Genomic DNA, 19,286 nt, shown 5'->3' with positions numbered 1-19,286 from the left:
TTTTTTTAATGGAGCAACTTAATAGTGCAAAGTTTAAATTGATTAATTACGGAGCCTGTGAATAGGAAAAATATTGACTGAGAGACTGGGTACACTTGCTCTCTCGCCATTCACTGAAACATGCAAGCTGAGAGGAGGGAGTGGAAATGGACAGGATAAGCAAAGAAAAGAAGGGGAAGAACGATTGCCCTGCAGGCCTGGTGAGGGACCAGACTGGAGAATGAAGCGGTGATGTGGCAGCCTGTCTCCTACCCACTCACCACTTGACCTCTGCCCTAAACATCCAGGACACTTAGTTCCCTCCTCCCCATCTCCCCCCGCCCCGCCCCCACCGCGCTGGGGGTGAATCACTGTGGTTTTAAAACACTCCATGCAATACAAAGAGCTCTCACATGAATCTTGCTGTTTGAGAGTACCTTTATGTATCATTTCCATCGGTATCATCCATGAACTCTTACCAATGATCTAAGAGCACAAGAAGCTACATACAAACGCCTTCTGGTTGTCAGCAACCTATTTTGTCCACAGCCACTCCGAAAGGGGGAAAATGAAGCACAGAGAAGCAAACGTCAACCCTACCTGGCAGTGGCAGTGTGAAAAGGTCAGACAAAAGCTCCCCCAGCAGACCCCAACCTGTGTGAACCAGTGATGGAAGACGATAGGGCCTCTGGTAGAAATGGATGGAAAACCATTCTTACCTTCTCCCTCCTGGAGAGTTAGGGGAAGAGTCTCTACAACAAACTTGGGTCCCTACCCAAATACTGCCAGGTGGGTCTTCGCTGTAACATTACTGAGGAACAGAGGCCATCTTTCCCATAGGATTGTGAAGAGGGAGTGAGGTGGTGCAGGTGAAGCACCTGGGAGGTGGCCGGTACATATTAAGTGCTCAGGAAGTGTAGCTGTTAGTCTAATCAACATGCCCTTTCCACTCCCCCCTTCCCCCTCTCTTTTCTCATTCACTCCGGATTCCTTCCCAGGGAGGCTGGGAGCTTACGAATTCCAGGATGTACTTCCCTGGGCTATGCTACCTCTGAGCTGCCACCATCTTCTGGTTCTTTCTTCACTGGGGCTGCTGCCCAAACTCCCAGGACTCCCTTGGAAAACTTCTGTTGGAAAAGGCAACCAGCGACTTCCTACCCTTTTCCCTGCTATCACTTTGCAATCCCGGGAGAATGGCGGCCTCGCCCTCCCGGGTTTGCAAAGGGAGGTATGGGATTCTCTGGGGACTGACGTTGGAGTACAATTTAAATTGGAAGCTCTCAAGACATCAAAACATGCTTCCTCAATTTTTTTTTTTTTTTAAGTAGAGATTGGAGAAGCCGGCAAATAGGTCTTCGTAAATACAGGACAAAATATAATTTGATTTCTTTCATTAAATTTCTGGGTGAGTGGAGGCACAGAACTCTGTGCCATGGGGCGCGGGGGGGGGGGGCGCTGAGGGGTGTTTTCTTATTGATGAGATGCACTGCGCAGGTCAGCTCCCTAAACCGAAAAGAGAAGAGCGACTTGCCGGGGCGGGGGTGTGTGGCATTAGGGTACCTGCGCCTGTTTAGAGGGCCGTGGATGTGGACGTGCGGGAGGGAGAGGCGTGCCAGGAGAGCGCGGGAAAGATTACTGGAGAGGTGAGGGTGCGTCCGCTCGCCGCGCCCTGGCTCGCGCGGCCCCTGGCCGGGCAAGGGGTGTGATGCGCGAGTGGGGTGGGAGGGGGCAGCAGGCGGGGCCTGCCACGTCACTTGGAGAGAGTGTGTTGGGAAGGAAGGGCAGAGCGGAGAGCCGAGCCGCTGCAGCTGCGGCGGCTGCAGCGAAGGCACAAGGGCTGGGGAGGTGGGTCCGCGCGCCCCGGCGCCGGGGCGGCCCCAGGGCCCTCTCGCAGGCCAGCGGCGCGGCTCGTAGGGAGGCGGTGGCGGCCGCGGCGGCGGGAACGGCGACCTTGGCCAGTGGAGCCCGCAGTGGCCGTAGGGCGGAGGCCGAGCCCCGCCAGGCGTCTTGGCCGAGCCGGAGGGAGGCGCATCTGGCGCTCGGGTCCCAGCGGCGGCCGGGGGTCTGGAGCGGCTGGAGGAGCGCCGCGGGAGCTGGGACGTGCTGACCGGTCTGGAGGGCGGACCCCCGCGTCCCGGAGCCCAGTCTGGGGAGGGCGGGGGCGCGAAGCCACGCTTCTTTCCTGGCGTCCAGCTGCACACGCGCCAGGCTGCGGTTCCAGGTACCACAAGCTGTATCTAGCATCGGGCGCGGATAACTAGGGGCGCGGAGCCGAACCCTCCGCGCCCAGGTCACCTCCCCAGACCTAGCCCGGCGAAGACCAGGGCTTCGGGGCTTAGGGACCCGACGTCGGTCGTACCGCGAGCCCCACCCCGAAAAGAAGGCGCCGCCGAGAGCTGGGAGGCGGCGGCGCGCCCGGGAGGTCGTGTCGTGGGCGCCGTCCTAGTGGCGGGGAGCGCACCGCGGAGGGGACATGCGATCGGAGAAATCCCTTACGTTGGCGGCGCCGGGGGAGGTCCGTGGGCCGGAGGGCGAGCAACAGGATGCCGGAGACTTCCCGGAGGCCGGCGGCGGCGGCGGCGGCTGCTGTAGTAGCGAGCGGCTGGTCATCAACATCTCCGGGCTGCGCTTCGAGACGCAGCTGCGCACCCTGTCGCTGTTCCCCGACACGCTGCTGGGGGACCCCGGCCGCCGCGTCCGCTTCTTCGACCCGCTGAGGAACGAGTACTTCTTCGACCGCAACCGGCCCAGCTTCGACGCCATCCTCTACTACTACCAGTCGGGGGGCCGGCTGCGGAGGCCGGTCAACGTGCCGCTGGACATCTTCCTGGAGGAGATCCGCTTCTACCAGCTCGGGGACGAGGCCCTGGCTGCCTTCCGCGAGGACGAGGGCTGCCTGCCCGAGGGTGGCGTGGACGAGAAGCCACTGCCCTCCCAGCCCTTCCAGCGCCAGGTGTGGCTGCTCTTCGAGTACCCGGAGAGCTCGGGGCCCGCCCGGGGCATCGCCATCGTCTCGGTTCTGGTCATCCTCATCTCCATTGTCATCTTTTGCCTGGAGACGCTGCCGCAGTTCCGCGCAGATGGTCGAGGTGGAAGCAATGGTGGTGGTGTCTCCCCGGTGTCCAGGGGTAGCCAGGAGGAAGAGGAGGATGAAGACGATTCCTATACATTTCATCCTGGCATCACCGCGGGGGGAATGGTGGCAGGGGGCTCATCCCCACTAAGTACCCTTGGGGGCTCCTTCTTCACCGACCCCTTTTTCCTGGTGGAGACGCTGTGCATTGTCTGGTTCACCTTCGAGCTGCTGGTGCGCTTCTCCGCCTGCCCCAGCAAGCCAGCCTTCTTCCGCAACATCATGAACATCATCGACTTGGTGGCCATCTTCCCCTACTTCATCACCCTGGGCACCGAGCTGGTGCAGCAGCAGGGACAGCAGTCCGCCAGTGGAGGCGGCGGCCAGAACGGGCAGCAGGCCATGTCCCTGGCCATCCTCAGAGTGATCCGCCTGGTCCGGGTGTTCCGCATCTTCAAGCTGTCCCGCCACTCCAAGGGGCTGCAGATCCTGGGCAAGACCCTGCAGGCGTCCATGCGGGAGCTGGGTCTGCTCATCTTCTTCCTATTCATCGGAGTCATCCTCTTCTCCAGCGCCGTCTACTTCGCAGAGGCCGACGATGATGATTCGCTCTTTCCCAGCATCCCGGATGCCTTCTGGTGGGCAGTGGTTACCATGACCACAGTAGGTTACGGGGACATGTACCCCATGACGGTGGGGGGCAAGATCGTGGGCTCGCTGTGTGCCATCGCCGGGGTCCTCACCATCGCTCTGCCCGTGCCCGTCATCGTCTCCAACTTCAACTACTTCTACCACCGGGAGACCGAGCAGGAAGAACAAGGCCAGTACACCCACGTCACTTGTGGGCAGCCTGCCCCAGACCTGAAGGCAGCTGACAACGGACTTGGCAAGCCTGAATTCTCGGAGGCCACCCGGGAGCGGAGACCCAGCTACTTTCCCACTCCACATCGGGCATATGCAGAGAAAAGGATGCTCACCGAAGTTTGACGGATGCAGGCCGGGCCTGCACGGAAGGAAGGACACTGAACAAACAATCCCTTAGGGCTCCTTGTCATTCTTCACTACTCGCACCCCAGCTCCAGGTGACTTCCTGACCCCCCCGCCCCCACACCCAGTGGCTGGCGCCAGGACCACACACCTGGACTCTCAGTCTTGTTACTTGACCCCTGCAGCAGCCAAGGTTTCTCCATCTAAGCGACATTTTCCAAACTCTAACGGTACCACCCATTCGTGCCCATCTTCTGTCACATGGATGAGATTTCCATCTGACCTTCGTCCCTCAAGACTCTGATTTTTCATGTCTGGGACTTGTAATATCTCTAGGAAGAGTGACGTTGACAGGATGGAAACCAGGCACACCGGGGTCCTTTTTCTCCTTAGCATCTGTGGCTTTGGGGCATGCACCTGTCTTAGCTTCTGGCCACATGGTAACTGGCAGAAACGGGTGGACAGAAACAGTACTCCTCCTTTGTTTTCCTCCAGCGCCCTGTAACACCGGCTGGTCATCCTGAAGAGGACCCGTGGGAGAGCCTCCAGCTGCCCAGCCTGATAATATGCTATACATCTCTAATCTTGGTTGGAATTAGAGAAACTACAATTACACTTGGCCGTTTGGAGGATATGAGAGTCAGTCCTGGACCAAAGGGGCCAATGGATTCTTCCAGGTGCCATCTGGCACGGTAGACACATCAGTCTGCACTTCGTTCTCCCCACTCTGATCCCCTGACTCTCTCGAGCTTCCAGGAAGGCTCCTTCTCAGAGCCAAATACTCTTCCTGTGCAGAGGAACTGGCAAAGGGGAACCCACAGAGCTGGGAGAAATGGCTGAATATAATCAAGCACCTGGCTTGACCGCTTATCAGAAGGGAGGTGCCACGGAGACAGTGCCATCTACGGGAGCAGAGGAGTCTTCCGCAGATAGCAAATTTCTCTCCCTCGCTTCCCCCGACCCTCTCTAGTCCTCCACCCTTCTTCCTGGGAGTCTGACTTAGGATTGCTGTTGAAGGCTTTCTGAAGCAGACTCCAGCCTAAACCCACAGACAGGTAGAAGCACACATTGGATGCTAGCGTGGGCTTTTTTTTGTTTGTTTTTTTTCCATTTCGTGGGCAATGAGACAGGTGGTTTAGAGTAAGGAAGAAGCATTATTCCTTTGCCGACGGCCTCACTGTTAGAGGTTTTTGCTGAGTCAAGCAAACATTCTCCTGCTCTGGCCCTGGAGCTGCAGCCCACAGCTCTCACTGGTAAGGTGCCACGTAGACCGAGTCATCTTCTTCCGTTGTGAGCCCCTGTTTCTGTCCCCTCATCACACTGTCATTCATTTGTTGCCTTGATCAACTGTGATGTACTGTTCTGAGCTCTCCTGGGTACAGTTCAGAAACCGGAAGGACTGTTAATGAGTTTTTAATTTTATAAACTAAGCTTTAAGGCTCCTTGATAAGAATTTTTTAAAAACTCTTTTCTCAAAGAGCAAACTTATGAGGGACAGCCTCTTGAGGGTTTTCTTGAGAGACACTGTCCGGATGTTGCCACACTTTACAGGGTAACTTGGGTGCCACAGTCCCTCTTTGTGCCTCAGTCTCCCCACCCATTCAATGGGAACATTCATGTCTTCCCCCCCACCCCCACCTCATGGGGAATGGCCCGTGAACTCATCTGGGAGGCTGGGGATGATGCTATGCAAATGTGTGAACTTCCGTAATGGTTTCTAGTTCATTACCACGTTTCCCCATCCCCCATAGGCAAGGCCTCCCCTGAGAGTTCCTGCCTTGGATCCAGAGCCCATGCACAGACCATTCTGGGCCATTAGCTCTTTAAATCCCTCCCTAGCCTCTCGAACCGGGCCTTGGTCTTTCTTCTTACCTTTTGGCAAGGAGGATGCTCTTTTTGGAGCGATCCAGTGGGATCGTTTTAGGGCCAGACACCATCATCTTGATTGGGGGCTTGGCTTCTCCAAACCTGAAATGCAGTAGGAGATGCTCTGTTTCAGACACTTGCTCTGAGGCCATAAAATGCCAGGTTTCCAAATGTCTTCTGGAATATTACTCCTGGCAATTCGGGGGAAAGAGAAGGCCCACGCAGAGGCAAAAGCGATGCTCCCAGCGAGGGTAATGTTGGAACACGTATGCATGTGTCTCTGTATGTATGTATGTGTCATCCTCATCACCATTTCCTTTTCAAGTCAGAGCATGCCCGAAAGTAAAGGGTTTATGGAGAGCTGGGCTCTCCAGGGACTCTGGTTGCCGTAGCAACCTTCCAGACTGTTCTCTCCATCTTCTGATTTGGGCAGCCAGGGAGAACAGGAGACTACGTATTCCCAGCTTCTGAAAGGGGGACGCCTCTCACATATGGCTTTAGGGGCTGGTAGGGCTAGGACAGGGATGCGTGACCTTCGGAAAATGAAGGGGAAGCAGGTCCCCAAAGCTTCCTATCTGGACCTTTCTTCCTGGCTTCCCCACCCAGTCGCTGAAGCTGCCCCATCCCACCCCTGAGTCTTCAGAAACTTGAATGCCAAGCAACTGCCGGTTAAAGCAATGTCCGTGTTATTGTTTTTGAAATGGCCTTGGAGGGGACTAGCTTCTCCCGAGGTAGTCAAGCTGGGCCTCGCCAAGGGTCATACTAGTTTTAGTCCATAATAGCCCTGCGGGGCACTCACGTCCTCAGAGAGAGGCTCCTCCCAGCGCTGAGAGAGACAGAGAAATGATGCTTCTGCTTCCCAAGGAACAGTCTAGCTCTTGGGAGGAATCTCATTGGTGGTTAATCTTGAGATGTCGAAGAAAAACTGAGAGGCTGTGACCTGACCTAGTTCCTGTGAAGGATCCTGCCAAGTGACCCCCTCTGACTCTGAGCCTCTTGACATGGATTTTGCTCCCTGAGCGCCACGACAATCTGCGCCCGGTGTTGCCGTGACAGCTGGGGTGGTGATTTCGCAGCTGCCAGCAGAGGGGTTCAGGTCATCGTTACGCCTGACTCGGGCCCACAGGAGCGCCCAGAGGTCTTCCTGGATCTGTGAAGCTCGGCTGAGACGTGGGAGGTGCCTCCTGCCAGATCAGCCCCAGGAGAGAAGGGGACAGCTGGCCGTCTTTGCACCCGAGGTAGGTTCTCCTGTTGGGGAATATCCTTCAGGCCAAGTGGGAACAGGGGTGGGAAGGGCCAGAGAGAGGGCGGGAGAGAGTGTGTCTCGGGGAGGGTGGAGGCTTTGGTTTCCTTTCCTCAGCGGCCACCTCGCTCTCTGTGTGTTTTTATCTGCATCTACTTTACTCTCCTTCTCTGCTTCTGTTCCCACACTGGTACCTCCCTCCTTCATCCCCTGCATATATATATAATTTTTGTATTTATTTTGGCTGCGCCGGGTCTTTGTTGCGGTACGCGCGTGGGATCTAGTTCCCCGACCAGGAATTGAACCCAGGCCTCCTGCCCTGGAAGCATAGAGTCTTACCCACTGGACCACCAGGAAAGTAACCCCTCATCCCCTTCTAATCACCCCCTTTTCTCTATACTTTCCCCTTCCTTCTTCTATTCAGTGTCACTTCCTCTGCCTTGTGTTTCGTTCTCACATCTCTGATTTTCCCCCATCTGCTGTTTGAACTTCTTCTTCCTCCTCTGTGTATCTTTCTCTCTGTCTCTCTCTTACATTCTCAGGGGCTGGGAGCACCTTGGGGCATTTCCCTTGAGATTGCTCTTTGGACTCTAGGACGGCTGTGACCTAGGGTGTTTGCTCAGAAGGTTGTTCTCCAGCTGGAGGACCCCCTTTTTCCTGTCAGCTTGGTACAGCATCCTTTCCTAGGGTACTCACCTCTGTGGGCAGAGTCCCGAGCTTCTGGAGCAAGGTGAGATTGCTGTGGGTTTAGAAGATGTCTCGGACAAAATTTCTTGAATCTGCAAGGATAAAATAGAGAAGGAGAGAGAGAGAGAAGGAACCTGATAGCAGTACATTTCAGAGAAATACTTTGATTGTGTAGCACGGGACTATGCTCGCCTCAGGGTCCACAACCTTAAGGAGCTTACAGAAAGGTTCAAGACAATGGCACAGTGGAAAGAGTGAAATAAACACAGAAAAGAGGGCTTAGGAGGAAGGCATAGCTTGGAATTAGACTAGAAAAAGTCTTCATTCAAGGGCGACCTTCTGACTGCCCTTAATTCACTCGAAGGGTCTCAGAGCTGCCTCTCTTGTCCCCTGAAGGCAGAAGAAAAGCAAAGGACATAAATGTCAGTGGTGCGAGGTGCGGGGGACGCTCCTTGGCATGGTGGGTTAAGGTTCACCAACCGGTCCAGAGGGAAGCTTGTGCATCTCCTTGCTGGAGGTCGTGGAGGCTGAGTCCCGCCTGCATCAGGATATCAGGCGGCCTTTGGAGGGTAAAAGGAACATTTTCTAAACGAGGATTGTGGTGACAGTTGTACAGCTCTATAAGGCAACCCGAAAGAGTCACTGAATTGTTAAAAAAAAAAAGTGGCGTGAGACTAATAACCTCAGAGTTTCACCTCTTGTCTGGGAGATGCTTTGGTTTATAAATCTAGAGGTTAAGCCTCTCTAAAGATGGACCAGACTGCGTATTCAGGATGGAATGACAGTTTTTTTCTCTGCCACACGGGGACACTTTAGAACTTTCATACAGTTGCTGCCTGCTCCTCCCTTCCAGTGCCAAGAACTGTTTGTTTTCTTTTGTTCTGAATTTTGACAATGAAACCTTTGTGGGACTGGCATGCCCCTTTCTTTTGGCTCTGAAGACAGGCCGAGCCATTCCTGGTCCGTACAGAGCCTGGTTAGCATGTACTGAACCAAATGCAGAAACCTCCACCTTACCTCTGTACCTGGAAACTCAGAATTCCTTAAGAAATTACACAGGAGTCAAGGTGTTTTTCTCCTGGCCGGGTCCCCATCCTCCAGCCGCTGATGGGGCCCCGCAGGCTGTGGTGCTTCCAGGAAACAGAAGAAGTAGGGGTGAGAGTCTTCCCTTAGCTCGTCCTCCTCCAAGAGCGCTCATCGGATGTCATTCCTCGCTCTCTCTCTTTTTTTAAAAAAAATATTTATTTATTTATTTGGCTGAGCCAGGTCTTAGTTGCAGCGTGTGGGATCTAGTGCACTGACCGGGGATCGAACCCGGGCCCCCTGCGTTGGGAGTGCGGAGTCTTAGCCACTGGCCCCCCCCGGGAAGTCCCTGTCATTCCTCTTTTGCTCCTACTTGCCTTCCGCTCGCTAATCCCTTCCTTCACCACGACCCCCGACCCCTGCCCTGCTTTTCCTCGCATGACACCTTCCAGTCCTGCTGTTTATCATGCCTTCTCTCCCCTGGCTGAGCCCTCGCTTTTGGCAGTGTTTTGTCCCCCGGCATCTCTCCATAAATGCCAAGATACATTTCCAGAGAACACCGTCCTCCCGGGACAATCTGGCTGGGACCTCCGGGCCAGCTCTGATTGGCTTTGACTGTGCGTTATTGCCCCGGGAAGCAAAGTTTGGTCTAATTCTAGCTTGTCAAGGTCACTTAGGGAAGGAAAAGAAATCCATTCTTTAAACCAAAAGATTTCCTGTCTCCATCCCACTTGACTCCGGGCTTCCCGGGGTGCGTGGCTCTCTTGGACCACAATAAGACTGGAGCCTAGGGCTTTTCGGGAAAGGGAACCTCTGGATGCAGACCACTGGGGATGAGGACAGATGGGCTCTTAGTTCTCGTGTTACCATGTCTCCCCGATGAACCGCTTTCCTGTTCTGGGCTCGAGGTCCTTGTGGGGTTGGAGAGGGTCCTTTCTTTCCCTTCCTTTTGCTCTGAACTCCTAGAGAAAGGCATTCATACCACCCCTTGGTCCCATATATTTTTAAAAATTTTTGTTGGAGTCTAGTTGATTTACAATGTTGTGTTGGTTTCAGGTGTACAGCGAAGTGAATCAGTTATACATATACATAGATCCACTCTTTAGATTCTTTTCCCATATAGGCCATTACAGAGTACTGAGTAGAGCTCCCTGTGCTGTGCGGCAGGTCCTCATTAGTTATCTTTGGTCCTCATCCCCTTGCTTCCCTAAAGAAGGAGTGGAAACCTCTCAGTGAGCACTTGGGAAAGGTTATCCAAAGCAAGTGACTGTTCGTTCCCAGAACAAGAGAGAAAAAAGAGGCAGACACCGTAGTCAGTGCCATCAAGACTGGTCGCACCTTGGCTGTCACCTAACCTATTGGGGGCCTAGCCCTGATGGGGTTTATGACGAGTTTTTTTAATGGATTTTATTGAAGTAGAGTTGCTTTACCATGTTGTGGCACAGCAGAGTCAGTTATACGTATATATTCTTTTTCATATTCTTTTCCATTATGGTTTATCTGTGACAATTCTTTCTTCTTTTTGAGCACACCTCCGACCTCACCCTTGTTACTGTGGAGGGGCTTTTCCTTTAGTCTGTCCCGCGCCTGGCGGACACTCTTGGCCCGGCCCTAGAAAAATCCCGGAGCCTTAAGCAGCCTCTGTCACAGGTGCAGGGAACGCAGACAGACCCCGGCTCTTTGGCGAGAGTGAAACCAGCATGTCAAAGGAGCTGCAGCCGCGCCGTCTGCGGCTCTGCTATTTTTGACACACTTGCTCTTGCTTTGAGGACTTGACAACCGCGGTTTCCAGGAGACAGACAAACCCGCTCTTGGCAGCAGAGACATTGTGCTTTGGAAAAAAAAAAAAAAAAAAGGAAGACAGTCCCGTGGCCAAGGAGGGGCCGGGACCATGCCTTCTTTCTCTTCCCGGAGGCTGGCACCGGCCGGCGACGTTGTGGATCTGAGGCTGCGGTGCCACCTCTACCGGGGAATCCATCCTCTCCCATGGGAGTGGTCCTAACAGGAATGAGAATGGCGCCATTCATTTACAAAAGCATCTGGAACACGCTCAGTCCTTTCAGACGTCGTGTCGTGTAACAGAGGTTGGGAGCCTGGACTCTGGAGCCAGATCGTCTGGGTTCAAATCCCACCTCTGCCACTCACCTGCTGGGTGATGTAGACCAAGTTCTGAAATCTTCTGTGCCTCAGTTTCCCTCTCTGTAAAATGGGGGCATAATGGGGCCAGTCTCACAGGGCTGTTTTGAGGGTTAGATGAGGTAGTGTAGGTACAATGTTATGTAATACGTGACACTATGTACACAGTGTGATAGGCAGCCATATGTGAGCACGACCCAGAGGTTGGTATTATTATCAATGCTGTTATCCTTCAACAACGACATGCGGTGGGAAGGCCAGGCATTGTTTTCCTCTTTGGCAGGTCAGACAGTTGAGGCGCAGAGGGCAGGTTCAAGGGCACCCGGCTTCCTTGTGGTCCATCGCCCTCAGGGGAGATGTCATGAACAGAACGCAGTGAGGGTCTCATTGGTACTAAGCAGGAAGAGGGAATGAATTCGTGGTTCCTAAATGTGTACATAGGCTGTTTTTTGTTTGTTGGTTGGTTGTTTTTTTGGCCGTGCCGTGCAACATGTGGGATCTTAGTTCCCTGACCAGGGATTGGACCTGGGCCCCCTGTATTGGAAACGCGAAGTCTTAACCACTGGACTACCAGGGAAGTCCCCCATAGGCTTTTATTTACATGCCAGTTTGTCTTTTTGATGGAAAACCAGCAAGCATCATATGCTCTTTTCCTTCTGGGGCTCTGAGGGCACGGAGCTGCATCTACATCTTTCTAGAGGGCCTTTCCTCACTCCATCACTCTTCTCCTCCCCTCACGTTTTAGCAACCTCGGCGGGTCACTCTCCTACAGCCTTCCTCACACACTTCTTCACGTCCTCCTCCTTGGGACAAATGCAGGCTCTCACAGTTAATCCTCGGGACAGAACCCAGAAGCTGGACCCGGCTCAGAGTTTTCATCCATTGTTCTAGCGGCTTTCAAACTCCTACTTCCCCCGGTCCTCGCCCTCAGCATCCCTCTTTCACGTCCCACTGCGCCCTTTCCCCTTTGCCGGTGGGGTACCCGCTGACATTCCTTGGCTGTTTTCCAGCTGCCCTTTCTTCCTTTCAGGCAGAGGGCGGGAGACCCCGGAGTCGGAAGACGCTGCTCCCCTGACTCCTGGGGGTCTCCGTTTGCTTCCACTGTGACTGAAGGGCCGCTGCTGCACTGGGGGTCCTGACTCGGGTCAGAACGCCGTATGCACCCTCAGCTCATTCCCACAGCCAGCACCGTGTCCCATGCGACACTGCCTTCCCCATCCTGGATTCAGAGCTGCCTTGCTTTTGGAGTCAGAGAACTTGGGTCTGAATCACTGTCTGTTAGCTGCGCCTCGTTTAAACCTCTCCAAGCTTCTGCTTTGCCGTCTGCAAAATAAGGAAGCAGATTCCACTTGCCCCACTTAGTTGTCGTGAGGCTGCAAGGGAGAGGGTTTAGCAGGCCAGACACTCTCAGCAGAGCCCCGTTCTCCCCTCTGCCAGGCAGCCTAGGGGGCCTCAGCGACGCTGACCAGCAACCTGGGGTGACCAGCCACCTGCACCTCAAAGACAGGGGGTCCCAGTTGACTGCAGTTTTGTTCTCTGAAACCAACACCGAAATGAAATATGACATACAAATAGACTCAGGGTAGCACGCTTTTTAACTAGAAGGCTCTTTTCCTAAAGGATTCACAGCAGAATCTCTTTAAATAAATTACACTTAAGACATCACTTAAATATAGAGAAAGTAATCTGAATATGTCTTGTAAGAATATGGTGGATATACCGGTAATCTTTTTGGTTGGTTTCCAACCAAATACGATGCAGCGTCTCACTCAGCCCCATCCCATGAGCATCAGCATATTGGGTAGAGCAGTATCCAGGGTCATAGATGGACAGATGAGAGAGCTGGGAGTGGTCATAAATGCCCCCCTTCGTGAAGGAGGGGTCTGATGTGGACAAGAGGAGTGACTGACCCATGGTCACACAGGCAGTCAGGGCAGAGCTGAGCCTGGAGCTCCATGTTTTCTGACTCTGATGCAAGTATCTTTTTCTATGGAAAATGGAAACCTAAGGATTATTTAAACATTAAAAAAACCCCACAACTTTCCTACCCAACCAGACTCAGCCGAGCTGTCCGGGAGGACATGGAATTTGTGCGTTTTAATTTCATCTCTCTCCCCTGACTTTCCAGGGGGCAGTTTAACCTTTTAGGGCTTCACTTTTTCTGTTAAATTTAGTGCCTGGGCTGCAGGAAACTGTCTTAGGTTAGAAACCAGGAAAGCTGGAGGTTATTTGAGACTTCTGTATTTTATAGAGGAAGGAAGGAATACAGAAGGTTGGCCTCTTACCCAGCAGTGCCGATTTCTGATGCCCTGGGAAACAGAAATCCGCTTCTAGGCTCTTCTCTGCCTTTTGTTGCCCTGGGAGAGAAAGAGAAGTTACCGTTGGGTTACAGATCACTTATAAATCACAGGACTAGGGGCAGGAAGAACTAAGTTTCCAGAGGCCATGGTAGCTGAGCCATAAATCAGACAGATGCTCGCCGGCTGCTTTAGGGCAATTTGGCATTTCTGGGAAGAGACGAAAGTCTGGTGTGCTGGGGAAAAAAGCTTGTGGCCCGTGCAGGACTGCTGTCTGCTTTAGAGGACGGGTCATGCTACATGTCCGTGCAGCATTCCAGACAGCTGTCACAAAGCACCTAACCTGAGACTCTGCCCGTTACTCCTGACCAGATGTCTTACACCGGTAATGTGTGGGCCAAATACGATGAGACACTGAGAGATATTGGACATGACAATTACATTTCCATAAAGGTGGGAAGAATAAAAAAATAAAACAAAATAGAAGAAAAGTTGGGAGATTTCACGTGCAGACCTGGATATCTGTTTTCTTCTGAAAAACAATAGGTCTGGTCTCCTTGGTCCCGTCCCTTTGGAAGGGCCGGGTGCTCTTGCCAGGTGCCCACGGAGGCTGGGGCCCCTGTCGCTTGCACTGTGCCCACAGCCTTGGGTTCCTTGTAGGAGGAAGACATCTCCCTATGTGTGCATTTCCACCGCAGGTGGGAACATCAGAGACGGAACGGGTGCCCTGTGCAGGGACAGGTGGCACCCGGCCTTCCTCATCTGGTGACCGGTGGACTCTGGCGCGTGTGGCCACTCTCGGAAGCCCTCCTGTGGGATCGCGTTGGACTGGGTCACAGCGGACTGTTAGGTCGGGCTGGGAGGAGGGTGGCTGTCAGACATAGACAGTGGGGATGGAGGCGAGGGCTGGCAGTGGGAGAGGAGACAGTCACAGCTCCAGACAGAGACAGTCATGTGACTGCAGGAGAGCAGGGGGCCTCACAGCGATCAAGAACACACTAAGGCAATGTATAGATACGACACCGCCTCTGTTCCCTGGGGCTGTCTACCATCACCCTTGTGTAGGCGCTCAGCACCCGATGTTAGAATTATTGCAATAAAATCATTCAATCTGGAAGAAAAAAAAGTTATGTGCTCTGTCCAATTATGTAAGCAGGGAGATGTGTGAAACAACTAAGGATTTCCGTCTAAAATGAGAAAAAGGCAAACTGCAGTGTTTAGATGTTTTCAATTTGAAGACGACTTCCTGATGTCAGATAACTAGGCGTCCCGCATGCCTGCTGGCTGGGACTGGAGAGAATTGAGAGCAGGCATTCCTAAAGGGGGACCACGTGGCTTTCCTGGGCCAACATAGGCCCCGCAGCATGGGCTGTGCATCTGTCAGCTGTCTGCGACCTCACGACCCCACGGTCAGCCCCAGATCCCTTCCTGCCCCTCTTCTGAGATTCTTCCCAGCGAGTTTCAGCTCCCAGGGGAACGCTCATGTCTGTGAGATTTACTAGCCGAAAGTTAAGTAATTGTAGAGTTGGAATCATGTCCAACACTATCGCTTTGGGAGACAGATAAGAAAGTCTCTCCTCTTCTCGCTGCTTTATGTGTATAATTTCATTACAGTATCTCAGGGCTAGAATTCAAGTGGAGAGTCTCAAAAGCATTGAGTTACCGTCAGCCCCAAATCCTCAGGATTCCAAGAGAGGGGTAGATTTCACGCTGCTCATCCTTCACCGGGGACAGCTTTCACTGCTGAACACCCAAGTTTAAAAGGATGCTGTAACCCTTTTCCTTCCCCTTCCCCCCAAATATTTACCGTTTCCAGGAGTGTGGAAAAAATGAAATCAGGTTAGGCTTAAAGGAAATCCATCACGGCCTTCCATCTTAATGCTTGTCGGCCTCACTTTTTCCAATAGATGCACTTCTAAAAAGTTGCTGTTTTTGCCATGAGTGTGTGTGCGTGTGCATGCACACACGTATACAAATAATAGACTCGGGGCTTCCCTGGTGGCGCAGTGGTTAAGAATCCGCCTGCCAAAGAAGGGGACACGGGTTCGAGCCCTGGTCCGGGAAGATCCCTCTTGCCGCGGAGCAACTGAGCCCGTGCACCACAACTACTGAGCCTGCGCTCTAGAGCCCGTGAGCCACAACTAGTGAGCCCGCGTGCCACAACTACTGAAGCCCTTGAGCCTAGAGCCTGTGCTCCGCAACAAGAGAAGCCACCAAAATAAGAAGCCTGCGCATCGGAACAAAGAGTAGCCCCCACTCGCCACAACTAGAGAAATGCCGCGCATAGCAATGAAGACCCAATGCAACCAAAAATTAAATAAAATAAAAAAAAAAATAGAGTCACTTCCTATCAGAGGTGTTTTCAATAGAAGGGGGCCTTTTCACATTAAAAAAATCACAATAGGGCCTTCCCTAGTGTCGCAGTGGTTGAGAGTCCGCCTGCCGATGCAGGGGACACGGATTCGTGCCCCGGTCTGGGAAGATCCCACATGCCGCGGAGCGGCTGGGCCCGTGAGCCATGGCCGCTGAGCCTGCGCGTCCGGAGCCTGTGCTCCGCAACGGGAGAGGCCACGACAGTGAGAGGCCCGCGTACCGCAAAAACAAAAAACAAAAAAACAAAATATAGTTAAATTTACATGAGAATACCTAGTCTATAGAAAAATGAACCTCAGCTAGTTTGTGGCATACTACCTACCATCCTAATTCCTTCCTGCAGTGGTGGGAAAAGGAATGCTCTGGTGTTAGAAAGGGTGGGGATCGCTGACCAGATCTGAGAAAGAAAGAGCCTTTTTGTTCGTTAGCAGAAGTACGGTATATTTTTCAAAATGTATGTTGAAAAGTGAGAACTTTAAGAGTCTCTTTACCATTTTCCTCTCTTTCTTACTGCATTTTGGCTCTCGAGGTACTGAATCTGCCAGGCGCAGCACTGCGATTTCCACGCCTATCGCCGTGTCAGGAGAGGCGGGATGGGAGAGATGACACAGTTGGACTGTGGGGAAGGCGGGCATCATTTAATTCTGGGTCTGTCACTAACTTGCCGTGACCCTGAGCAAGTTGTGTGCCTGGCACTGGGCTGGCATTAGCTGTCAGTATTATCCTGTGTCCTGGTGTCTTCATCTGTATAGTAAGGTGGCTGCATTAGACAATTTTTGAGCTTTTGCTTGAAAATGCTATGGTTGCTCAAGCCTGTTCATTAAATGTACAGCCGGTTCCCTCCATAACTTGGCAAACTTTGTTGCTTGGCTTTTACCACCGGAGTGATCTTTTCAAAAGAGAGTTGGGGGCTTCCCTGGTGGCGCGGTGGTTGGGGGTCCGCCTGCCGATGCCGGGGACACGGGTTCGTGACCCAGTCCGGGAAGATCCCACATGGCGCGGAGCGGCTGAGCCTGCGCGTCCCGAGCCTGTGCTCCGCAGCGGGAAAGGCCACAACAGTGAGAGGCCCGCGTACCGCAAAAAAAAAAAAAAAAAAAGAGAGTTGGAGTTAACTTAAAATTTCAACTTTATATGGAATTATTTAATTTCAGAGGTTATCTACTCCAGTCTCTTATTTTACAAGATCAGAACTTAACACTTAAAAATATACTGAGCAGGGCTTCCCTGGTGGTGCAGTGGTTGAGAGTCTGCCTGCCGATGCAGGGGACACGGGTTCGTGCCCCGGTCCAGGAAGATCCCACATGCCGCGGAGCGGCTGCGCCCGTGAGCCATGGCCGCTGAAAGCCTGCGCGTCCGGAGCCTGTGCTCTGCAACGGGAGAGGGCACAACAGTGAGAGGCCCGCGTACCGCAAAAAAAAAAAAAAAAAAAAAAAAAAAAAAATATATATATATATATATATATATATACTGAGCAGGTTATAGCAAAGTTTTGAAAGCAATGTCTTAATTTTTTATGTGATACCAAGTATGATAAATCCCTTCCTTCTGCTTTTCTCTCACTTTTTCTCTCTCCCTCTTCCCTGCTTCCCTCCCTGCTTTCCTATTTTTCTTAGACGAAGTCTATCTTAGTTATTCAGTGATTTCCAGATCTTTTAAATTTCAAAGTATCAAATAAACATTCCGTGGTGTTGGCTGCGTCAGCACCTTGGCTTTATGACTGGAAAAACATTGGGCACAGAGATATGCTTCTATGTTATGGAAAAGCAGGGGATGCAGACCAGCAGGGATGCTGACCTATATCCTCTGGGTCTCTGGCTCCCCAGTTGCAGAGGGAGCCTGTAGAAAAGACAAAGCAAAGAAAAGTTGGTACAGTTCTCTGGTATCTTCATAGTAGAAGCTGGCTCTTTCCATTTCTGGGAAACCAAGGGCAGGCGTTGGATTGTACTCTGGGATGGTCCCACTGAACTGTGCAGCGGTTCTGAATAGTAAGGCCTGTCCAGCTCCGCCTGTCCAGCTCCGCCCCGGGAGCTGGGGCTGCACATCGGGGCCAGGGTCCCCCCGAGCCGGGTCCCAGTCCTGCAGGGGCGCACCAGGTCCTGGTGCCTTTTGGTGTTTGTTCATCATCCTCATCCATTTAGTCTCCTTTCCTACTGCTGGTGCACCTGAGGAAACAGCAGAACCCTGGCCCTGGATGGAGAAAACCCATGTGAGCTCCGAGTGTACTGTCTGACCTTGAGCAGATGGCTTGAAACAAACATTTTATTTACTGACTTTAAAAGTAGTATCTGGGACTTCCCTGGTGGTGCAGTGGTTGAGAGTCCGCCTGCCAATGCAGGGGACACGGGTTCGTGCCCCGGTCCGGGAAGATCCCACATGGCGCGGAGCGGCTGGGCCTGTGAGCCATGGCCGCTGAGCCTGTGCGTCCGGAGCCTGTGCTCTGCAACGGGAGAGGCCACAACAGTGAGAGGCCCGCATACCGCAAAAAAAAAAAAAAAAAAAGTAGTATCTGCTCATTATGGAAAATTAGTACAATTCAGAAAAATATAAGGAAGGAAATGAAAGTACCCCTAATCCCACAACCAGAGACTTTCAGTGTCGGTATTTTACTGGGTTTTTCTTCCAGACTAGCTCTGTCTCTGCATCTGTATCTCTGTTGAGACCATTTTGTGTTTCATTAAAAAAAAATCTCCATGTTATGTCTCTAATTTTCTCCTGCAATTATTTTTTAAATAAATTTATTTATTTGTTTTTGGCTGCATTGGGTCTTTGTTGCTGCGCGTGGGCTTTCTCTAGTTGCGGCGAACGGGGGCTACTCTTTGTTGTGGTGTGTGGGCTTCTCATTGTGGTGGCTTCTCTTGTTGTGGAGCATGGGCTCCAGAGCGCAGGCTCAGTAGTTGTGGCACACGGGCTTAGTTGCTCCGTGGCATGTGGGATCTTCCCGGACCAGGGCTCGAACCCGCGTCCCCTGCATTGGAAGGCAGATTCTTAACCACTGCGCCACCACGGAAGTCCCTCTCATGCAGTTATTATATAACCATCACATAGATGCCTCATCATTTTGGTAACCTATCCCTTACTGTGGGACATTCAGGTTGTTTTCTAGCTTTTTGTTCTAAACGATGCTACAGTGAACATTCTCCCTATAGATAAGTGTTCGCATTTATGACTGTCTCCTTAGGTTGTGTTCCTACAAGGGTCAAGTGGCATGAATAAATGGAGCAAATTATTTTCTTGGCCTCAGCTTCCTCACCTGTCATAGAACAACAACAGAAACAACAATAATTAAGAGTAGCAAACACTTCCCCAGCGTAGTGCGTGCAGCCACATTTCTATGAGCTTCGCATATACCGACTCAGTTACTCTCCCAGCAGTGCGGTGAGCATCCCCAGCCCAGGGGAGCCACTGGTCCAGGATCGCAGGGCTAGAAAGTGGGGGTTGGGATTGCACCCCAGGCAGTCTGGCTCCAGCATCCTTGCTGTCACGGTGATGCTAATACTGCCTCCGTGAGATGGGGAACAATCCCCAGAGAGCCATTGGTCCTAAGGTCATCTGCATCACGTGATTCTACACCAGCCACGGTCCCAAGTAGCACGGTTGCCTGGTGTGAGTCCCCTGCTCCTTG

General features: G+C 52.5%; 1 protein-coding gene across 1 annotated transcript; it reads left to right on the top strand.

Moving 5' to 3' along the window:
- The first annotated feature begins 2,452 nt into the window (after positions 1 to 2,452).
- KCNA6 (potassium voltage-gated channel subfamily A member 6) lies at positions 2,453 to 4,039 on the top strand. Its single transcript, XM_065887018.1, has one exon. It carries the CDS (start codon positions 2,453 to 2,455, stop codon positions 4,037 to 4,039), a length of 1,587 nt encoding a protein of 528 aa, XP_065743090.1.
- Positions 4,040 to 19,286: the final 15,247 nt, after the last annotated feature.

The sequence above is a fragment of the Phocoena phocoena genome, chromosome 11, assembly GCF_963924675.1.
Source record: "Phocoena phocoena chromosome 11, mPhoPho1.1, whole genome shotgun sequence".
In the NCBI taxonomy this organism is placed as follows: domain Eukaryota; kingdom Metazoa; phylum Chordata; class Mammalia; order Artiodactyla; family Phocoenidae; genus Phocoena; species Phocoena phocoena.
Note: the sequence above shows the minus strand (reverse complement) of the source record. Positions and strands in the feature narration are given on the sequence as shown.